The sequence below is a fragment of the Hyposmocoma kahamanoa genome, unplaced genomic scaffold (assembly GCF_003589595.1).
Source record: "Hyposmocoma kahamanoa isolate Upper Pololo Valley unplaced genomic scaffold, ASM358959v1 84, whole genome shotgun sequence".
Taxonomy (NCBI): Eukaryota; Metazoa; Arthropoda; class Insecta; order Lepidoptera; family Cosmopterigidae; genus Hyposmocoma; species Hyposmocoma kahamanoa.
The window spans coordinates 2,720,738-2,730,740 of NW_020654229.1; the positions used below are offsets into that span (position 1 = coordinate 2,720,738).

At 36.0% G+C, this 10,003-nt stretch overlaps 1 protein-coding gene across 2 annotated transcripts in view; it reads right to left on the reverse strand.

The window, feature by feature from the left end:
* Window positions 1-2,456: 2,456 nt before the first annotated feature.
* Window positions 2,457-10,003, reverse strand: part of LOC113234562 (serine/threonine-protein kinase prpf4B-like) — a 14,831-nt gene continuing 7,284 nt past the window's right edge. Inside the window, exons 4-6 of one of the 2 annotated variants that reach the window (XM_026469906.1) lie at window positions 7,653-7,786; window positions 5,251-5,325; window positions 2,478-2,594 (exon numbers count right to left, since the gene is read on the reverse strand). In XM_026469906.1, coding sequence (XP_026325691.1) covers window positions 2,531-2,594; window positions 5,251-5,325; window positions 7,653-7,786 — 273 coding nt within the window. In that variant the 3' untranslated portion in view covers window positions 2,478-2,530. Of the gene's footprint in view, window positions 2,595-5,250; window positions 5,326-7,652; window positions 7,787-10,003 lie in introns of both variants that reach the window. The other variant, XM_026469907.1, reaches the window with a different exon arrangement.

The window sequence follows — 10,003 nt, forward strand, 5'->3', positions numbered from 1 at the left end:
GTCACTTAGGGAAATTTACTTAACCAACTACATAAACCGATATTTATAGTATATAATATTGTTTTAAAATGCCCACGATATAATAAAGTATTTTTTCAACTTTTTTTTTCAGTTTATATTTAATGTTATTTAAGTGATATTGTCCAGTGTATGTCCAAACTTGTTGGACTTTTTATGATGTAAAAAGACGCTTGACCTCATTTGGGGCATAGATTGTACTTAAATGGTAAATAATTAACAATATACAATCACAACAAATTATTATTTCTTTACTGAGACCCACGTTTTATCGTATACGGTCAAATTCTTGTTACATCCAGTAAAGTTTTTTTGGCGTCAGTAGATACAATTTTTAAGTAAAATAAAACTAATTATACTAATTAGAGACAGTAACACCGTATTGTTAACGTTTAACACATTATCTGTAAAAAACCTTGTCACAAATCGTCTGAATAAATTCTGAAATTGTCACTATAGCAATTCGTGGTTAATCATCCTTACCATTTATGGAAATAACTATTTTTTGCGATTGCACAATATTACAAAATGTTATGTCAACTTCTGCCATATCAAAAGATCCTATAACAATGATTAGAGTATTATACGTATAATGGGTACTTGCTATAATTTTTTAGTCAGGCGTTTCTTACAAATACGATTCGAAAATGCTAATGTATCCACGGCATTTATTGTGATTGGTTAGTCAAGTGTTCATGTTATCGCTTTTATCTTGCGTCTATAATAAACTATACAAGGAAGTAGTTTTTTTAAATGGGTAATAATTAGTAAATAATCAAAGCTATCTATGAAAGTATAATGGCGATGTTTTTCGTAGTATGAATACCAAATTTTTTTTACTTCAAAAAATATACTTATACGTTCCTGGGCACATAATTCGAGCCACCTCGCATTGTCAGCACTAAATGCCCTAAGCTTAAACAATGTTTCATTGATCAAAAACTGCAATTTTGAAAGTAGCATACTAAACGTCTTTGTATTGCAAAAACGAGCGATTCGTTCTGTGTACCGTCTAGGCTCTCGGGTATCTCTCAGAGAAAAGTTTAAGGAGACTGGTATCATGACTGTGGCATCACAGTACATTTACTCAAATATTTTATATGCCCGTAAAAATATACATAATTTCAATAAGAAAGAAGATATCCATAATATTAACCTTAGAGCTAAGTCCAAACTCATGGTACCACGATTTCGTTTAACCAAGGTAAACAACTCTTTTATGGGGAACTGTATACGTTTTTACAATAAGATTCCGGAGCATATATTAAGTTTATCATTTCCTAAGTTTAAAAACTACATTAAAAATATTTTGATCGAAAAATCATATTACAAAATTGAAGACTACGTGTTAGATAAAGATGTATGGAAAGACGACATGGCTCCAGAATCCACACAAATTTGATTCAAAGTGTATTCCATAGCATTTAAGTTTATTTGAAAAGAGCAATCCCTAGAGTTTCTTGCTCGTTCTTCTCAGGGAGGTCAGCGTAGTGAACGAGCAGTAGCTTAAATGTGACGTTTTCAAGTGTAAATTTATTTTACCTATGGAATAAATAATCTTTGACTTTGACTTTGACGTTGACTTCGACGATAACACTGCTCTAGTATTCTATCCCTTTAAGACAAAAATGCGTGGTGGCTCGAATCGTGTCCGGAAGTATATCATATGTTATAAGGAAGCGTGGGGAGATATAAACCTCGGTGTATACAGGGTTATTTACCGACTTCAAAAAAAGGAGGTGGTTCTCAAATTGTATGTTTTTTTGTATGAAATTCGACTCATCCGTAGAACAAAAACCTATGTGGAAGATGCTGCTTATTCTCAGGACATTGTACATTTCGTTTGTAAGAACAACAAACTTGACTGTGGATATCCACAGTCAAGATCGACTGTTGTTCGATTTTATATTTCCGAAACGAAATAATAAATACCTAAAAAAATCTGAAACACCTTTAGATAATAAACCTTTTGAATAACGAGATTATGTTTTTTTCTCTTTTCGCTGTATAATCACATATTTATTTTATTACTAAATATGATGAAATGAAATTTTATGTGTATATTTTACGAAAACACATGTTGATACCTCCAATGGACACTACGCCATATTCATTTTTTGGTCACATCCTGTCATTTTTGTAAACAGTCGTAATTGCTTACTAATATTATGCTCCCCGAAATGTTGTGAAAAAAAAAGGATACAAAAAAAAGGAAAAAAAACGAATTTTGTGAAAAAAAAGAAACAAAAAACAAAATAAAAACAGACAAGGTCCTAAACTTAAGTTGGCGTAGTGTACATTGGATTGGAGATATCGTAGTTTTCCATGCCTGTATTAACAAAAAATAGCATAATTCGTAATGTTAACGTCTCGGTTCGACCTACTGAGTAGTCCGTCCTTTTTTTACAATTGTCCGGGTGTCAAATTAAATGGTGGCAATTGACAGGTCATTTTATTTATTTATCAATGTACAGAAAAAATCCCACAATCATTTTAAAATGGGCGGCACTTATCATCCAAAGACTTGACCCTCGTAGAGCTCCACATCCCAACCGTATCGGTCTAATGGCCAGCGTCTGAAACACACACGTCTATGTTACCAAGTGTAATAAAACCACATGCGGAGATGGGCAGAGACTTATAACCCGATCAACCCGGATTTTCATCGGGTTTTTATTTTAAGGCTGCTAACAGATTGACTTCATGTTTACAGTAAATTCGTGAAGTCGTTATCTGAGACCTCGACTGCATGAAATTGATAACGACTTCTCGCATTAACTGTAAACGTGCAGTCAATCTGTTGGCAGGCTAAGGATGCACATTACAATTCTATTTTTATGAAAATTGATTGAAGTGCTTCCCATTGATTGATGACGATTTTTTGTAACGACTTATTTCAATGCGATTTTCAAGGAAACCGATTCAATGGAAAGACAAATAGAATCATCTAGATCAGAAAGCAATGAACATTTAGTAATTTTTCTAGGTGCTTGTTGCCGGATCTTTGTATTTGGTTTTCAATAACTTTTTAGCTCTAGCGCCATCTATGAGAAATCTATGAAAGTATTTCGTCATCGAAGGAATTTTTTCTGACTTTGTATTAACAATAATAACAAACTAGTGGAGTAATTTTACAAAAAATAATTGAATATCAATTCAATACAAATGTAGTAACATATTTTTTGTTTATCGTTTAAATATTCACTTACATTGTAGTAACTCTTACGTATACTTCGTTTCAATCTATTTTAAACAAAAAGTAAACAAACAAGTTTTTTAATTTATTAAGGCTTTGGCAAAGCCATCAGCCTAAACATGAAGTTTAATTATGTTGCTGTAAATATGGCCGCCACAAACAGGATAGGCAATTTGAGGCGGCGTGCTTGGATTGACTCGGGATTCCTTAAAACAGGCCGATACGGGTATTCTAGTTCGAGATTCGCATAATTTCGCGTTTTAATCTTCGATTAAGGCGCAATAGCACTATCCTATTCCACTTTAAACTAGATTTCACAAAATAATTGACAGTCAAAATAAAAACGACACTTTTCCCTCCAAGAGGTCCAGAGCGAATGTAAACAAACAAGTCACTAACCCGACCATAGACAATTTAGTGGCGGTCATATTTACAGAAATATAATTAAACGAAGACATGGCTCAAAGGACTTGTATCCAAGCCAAAATTATTAATAAAAAAAACATAGTTGTATATCGAGTTCTTAGGTTTTCGCGATTGTTACACATAGGAAATGAAACTATTTTTCCGGATTTACATTTACATTACATTCGGGATTTCCGGGTTGACTGTCAACCGTGACCATGGGACCTGTAAAGGGCCCGAAACGTCGGTTTGTTTGAAAAAACAAATATACGCGATTTAAATCCGGAAAAATAGTTTCATTTCCTAAACATAGTTGTAGTTGAAAAATGACCTCACTTTTGGATTGTCATTTTTCAAATACGATTTTACGATGCTACTCATATGAATATTAAAATCTACATATGAATATTGTTGGAAAAATGATGAGATAACAAGTCGAAATCTTTGAAATATACCTTCGTGAAAGTATTACTCATTTGATTTACTGAGTGACTGCTTTAGAATTTTAACCAAACAGTTTTGTTTACTTTTTGTTTAAAATGGATTGGAACGGACTATAAAATTTGTATTGAATTGATCAATATTTTTTTGTGAAATTACTCCACTAGTTTGTTATAAATAATTATATTATTAATAATAATACAAAGATCTAACACTTAGAAAAAAATCTTTCGATGATGAAATACATTCATGGATTTCTCATAGATGGCGCTGCGGCTAAAAAATCGTTGAAAAACCAAATACAAAGATCCGACAACAAGCACATAGAAAAATTTGTGAGGTCCGCTGGTTCGTTCCGTGGCTTAGGAAATACTGGATCCCAAACTGGTGGCACGTGGAATAATTTAGTTTCCTACGTGTAACAGTCTTGACAACAATTATTACTATTATCATTTAAAAGACCAAGGGGTCGATTCAGAACCTTACGATGAATCAGTTGTCGACCGATTGATTAGATATCGTACGATTTCTTTTCATTTTTATTCACAACAACCGAATCGAACGTGAAACTGTCGTATTCAAAACCTAACCGAAATTATGTCACACCCGTTCGATTACTCGAATTTTTCGACGTTACAAACGTTATTTAGAACACAGTTTTCGAATGAAAGTTACCGAATGTCCCATTGTTTACAAAGCAAGAATGTAATATGGAAACCTCTTAAAGTCTGGATTTTGTTCAATTTTATTAATTTATTTTAATGCAAAACTTATGAATTGCTACATTTTAAGCCTTCAAAGTCTTAATAAAAGGATTTTAATTGTTCTTATAATCTATTTCACCAAACTAACTCCGTAAACCGCTGTTGGATAACGATATCGTGAGGTCTACTCGCGATCTCCGTCAGACATCCGTCCGAAACAATTACTGTCAAATAAGTGATATTCGACAAAATTAAAAGACAAGTATCCAGTATGAAGCTTCATTCGCAACACGCGTCCTTTCATTTGGTCAAGTATTGCTTATTTGGCAGTAATTGTTTCGGACGGATCCGAATCGAACATTTAACTTGAATGTTCTGAATAGTTCGTAAAGTGCCCTTAAATTCGAGAACAATATCCAATCGGACGATTCTGTTAACATGTCGAAGAGTTCTGAATCGGGGTCCATGTTCGTCAGTGTCTCTTACCCTCGCTTCGGTGTGGTTCTAGGTGGTATGGTCCAGTTATAAAGCCAACTCTCGTTCCATGTTCCATTGTTCCTACTAAAATAATTTATATAAAAAGTGTATTAGTTGATATACATGCATAGATATATACTAGGCATAAATGGTGTAGCGAATCGCTAGAAATGTTTTCCTATGTATATTATAATAGTCTCTTTGTTGTTGTAGTTGTGTTTGTTTTTGGCGCCTTTTTTCTTGACTTTAGCTAGTTTTGTTGGCTGTTTTGCTGTGATAGCTACGTGGTGTTTTTCTAATAACTTATTAAAAGCTGTAAGTTCATTCTCTTGGCCTTGCTCACTCGTTGTTAGCACTCATCCCTTCACCCAAATGGTACTGCATTGCTCCATAGCTCGTTGAGTGACTTTGAACTTTTTATGAGGCCCATAGTAAGTGACCACGACTCAGAGTCAAAGGTCATCGCTGGCAACACGCACTGCTCGAAGACTTTTGCCTTCAGGTACTGCGGTATTGCGGACGAGATGATGTCCCTAAGCTTCCCGAAAGCTGCCCAATCGAGTCGGATCCGACGATTGACCTCTTTCTCGAATCTGGTCCTGCCTAATTGGATGGTTTGTTCGAGGCAGACATACTCGTCAACAAGTTCGAGAGTAGACGTACCCACTGTTGTAGGGGTGGGTACGACATGGACATTCGACATAAATTTCGTCTTGTCCATGTTCATTTTTAGACCCACCTGCCGGGAAACACTATTGAGGTCACCGAGAGTGTCAAGCTATTCCAGCGATTCTGCCATGACCACGACATAGTCAGCAAATCGAAGGTGAGTGATGTACTCGCCATTGATGTTGATGCCGAATCCTTTCCAGTCCAGTACCATGACGGCATCTTCCAATGCAGTGGTGAACAGTTTCGGAGAAATGACGTCCCCCTATCGCACCCCTCTTTGCAATTGGATAGGCCTTGTGCACTGGTCCTGGAGTCGAACTGACATAGAGGCGTTTCACTTCAATACTTTGATCAACCGATAGTCAATGTGGTACCGTTGTAGAGACTGTAGCACCGCCCAAATTTCGATCGAATCAAAGGCTTTCTCATAGTCCACAAATGCTAAGCATAATGGCAGGTTATACTCCTTAGTCTTCTGTATAACCTGCCGCAGCGTGTGGAATTTGGTCTATGGTAATGAAGCCCTTTTGGAAACCGGCTTGTTCGGGGGGCTGAAAGACATCGAATCTGCGCGTGGGACGGTTCGTAATGACTCATGAAAACAGCTTATAAAATAGGCTTAGAAGCGAGATGGGCCTATAATTCTTCAACAGGGTGTTATCTCCCTTTTTCAAGAAGAGTATCAACATGCTTCCATTCCACGCTTCTGGTGTAGTACCTTCGAGCAAGACTGAATTAAAGAGCCTCTGAAGGACGGTGTTCCATCCGCTTTCAGAAGGTCAGATGTAATTCTGTCTTCACCCGGTGCTTTGTAGTTTATTAGCTGTTTCAGAGTCATCCTAATCTCGTACAGACTGATGTCCGGGATGTCCTCAGTATAGCTTATTAGCTTGAGAGTATGATCTCCTGTATGTATGATGTCCTGAAGAATTTGGACCCAACCGTGTGGACCGTCTCCACCAACCTGTTGTTTATCTCGTCCACAGAGACGCAGTCCTGTAGGCAGTCGAAACGATTTTGAAGTTCGACCGAAACTTTTCGGGGTAATTTATATGGGCACCGCTGGGTCGCAGAGAAAACTTCATTAGTCGTGACCTCTCACGTTTGACATCGATATTCAACAAGCCTCTTACCATCCTGTGATCGTTTCCAGTTTTCACCCAATTGATCACCGAAACATTGTTGAATATCTGTCTCTTGTCGGTCAATGTGAAGTCTATCTCATTCCTTGTGACACTATGGGGATTTAACTCGGTCCATTTCCTTCGAGGCGGTTTTTGGAAGAGGGAGTTCATCATAAAGAGTCTCTCCATTTCCATGAAGTCGGTCAGCCTTTGGCCCCTGGAATTTCGCTGCCCATAACCAAATTTCCCCACTCTCGGCTCATCTACCATTCGACTGCCCAGTATGGCGTTGAAGTCCCCCATGGCTACATTGAAGTGAGTTTGGGAGGTATGTATCCCTGAAGTAGAACAAGTTGCCGGATTTCAGGGCTATCTTGTCCATCCCGCAAAGAAAAGGAAAGGATTTTAATTTTTCCTATTATCTATTTCACCTACTAACTCCGTAAAAGCTGTTGGATAACGATATCGTATACATATCTGAATCTAACGTTTAACTCGAATGTTCTAAATAGCTCGGAAAGCGCCTTTCGATTCGAGAACGATATACAATCGAACGATTCTGTTAAAATGTCGAAGAGTTCTGAATCGGGGTCCATATTCGTCAGTGTCACTTACCCTCGCTTCGGTGTGGTTCTAGATGGTATAACAGTCCAGTTAACAAGCCAATTCCATGTTACACTGATCTTATTACTACGATCCTCGTCTCTATTCCTCTCCCGCTCTTCTTCACGTTTCTTCTTTTCATCTTTCTACTCGTATAAAAAGAACACATCATAATCAATTATTTCATACTATAGTCTGTCTTTTTTACAAAGAGGAGTCATATTTCAAAGTTTTTAATTTTAATTCAATATAGATATACAAATCCTAACCGGATTATTCAGTCATTTTTGGCAAAATTATATCTTCTTTCACAATCTATCGATAAAATTATTGACAACAATTACTATTTGAAATTTTATAAAAACTGGCAACCCTATAAATATCATTTACTACGCCGCCGCCTGGAAGCTATTATATCCACATTTAGCTGTCAAATTCGATAAACCAGTAAAACTTTATAAAATTTTATCACAATAGGTAATATGGCGAGCACCGTGACATCATATTTTTGTGTCAATGACTGCAAAAGACTAACACAGTGCCGAACATGCCCTCAAGATCACAGTTAATTGACTGATTGGTTTTAAAACATTTTGACAGTTCAGCACAGTAATTTTATCAACTTAAAAATTGAGTGTGACAAACGAGATGAAAAAAGTAATAAAAACAAACTTATATATAAATGAAAGGAAAAAGGTGAATAGAACATTTTTAATACATGAGAGTAATTAGAAATACTTAAATAATAATATAATATAACGTAAAAACTGAAACTACAAAAGCTCGACACGTTCCATTAAACCACAGAACAATAAATACAGTAGAAGTGAACAGTAGGTCTCGATAGTCCTATTAGAGCTCAGTCCGCCATTTTACTTTGTATGGTATGGTTGATAATGGTTGTGTCATTCTTTCGCGCAAATACTCTAAAAGCGCAGAAAAAGCCATAATGTGCTGTTTTGGAGTGAAAAAATGATGGCCGTACCAAAAACATTACCCGTAATCTTTATCAATCATTATCAATACTTCGTAGTGTTTATCATTTCTTTGTGTGCGTTAGTAATCGAATCTTAAGGCAGTTCCGTTTTTTTTTTCATTTTTGTTTTATTTTTAATAAAGAAAACATATCTCCTAATTGCGAGTTATGTGGAGAAGTGGAAATTGCATATCACTTGTCACTGGAAAGTGTCCGGTACGATCAACAGAGGGCGGCGTTGGTGAGATTCCTGCAGTTCAACACCGTACGTGCTATAAATTGTATACTAAGCAATTCTCACACCAAACAGACAAAAATACTGTTCCACTTAGGCCATATTGAAAATTCCTGGATTCTGGTGTGTAAGACTAGATATGAACATGAACTCGGAACGAGAAATCCGCGGGTAATAGGTCCCGGATTCTACGAACATCTACCCACAGACCTGAAAAGTGTTACAAACGATGAAACGTTTAATACCCGACTAAGGGTGAGGCCAGACGAGCGTAATTTTGTGAGTTGTGTGTTGCGTTTTTTGAGTTGCGCAGTTTGCACTCGACCGAAATTCGATTGGGACGCCAGACGAACGTATTTTATTCAGTTGCTTTTAACCGTAAATACGGGTTATCCATCCATTAAAAATACTATGCATTTATGAAGCAGCACAGAAGCTGGTTACATCCACTCAATATGAAACGATTAAACTATGGCCAGTTTCATATATTATACACAAGTTTATATGAACATCCCTGATCAATTTGTTAAGTACTACCACATGCCAATAAATGTTTTTTTAAGAATGATTAAGCCTAGCAGGTAAAACCTTTTATTACTAAATCAGATACAAATATGAGACAAGCGAACAGTTCAGAGGGAAGATTAATAATAACAATCAAGTAAGTTGTTCATTTATTTATATTTTAATCTCCGTATGTGACAAAGTGACCCCTTCCCTCATCCCTACTTAGTCTACTTATTAGGCCGTCACACGATGCGACCGAAAGTCAGTCGTCATGTCGCGACTCACAAAATTACGCTCGTCTGGCCTCACGCAAAACTCATTAATGAATTCTATGGTGTCGATGAGTTTCTTTTTTTTTACTTCGTTATATTTAGACAAGCAGTAGTTATACAACTTTATTTTAAATTCATTATTATTTTTTAGATTAGTGACAATCATATTATCTCTTGAAATTGTATTTTTAATTGTAATATTGTGACAGTGATAATATGAAATAAATGATTCTATTCTATCGTGTTTATAACAGATTATTGTTTTTGAAAGTATATAGTAAAAATACATATCAAAGTATATAGCCCTCGCTATTCACACACTTCTATATTCGTTGGAATTATTGTGAAACATCTGAGGAACCAGTCTTAATCA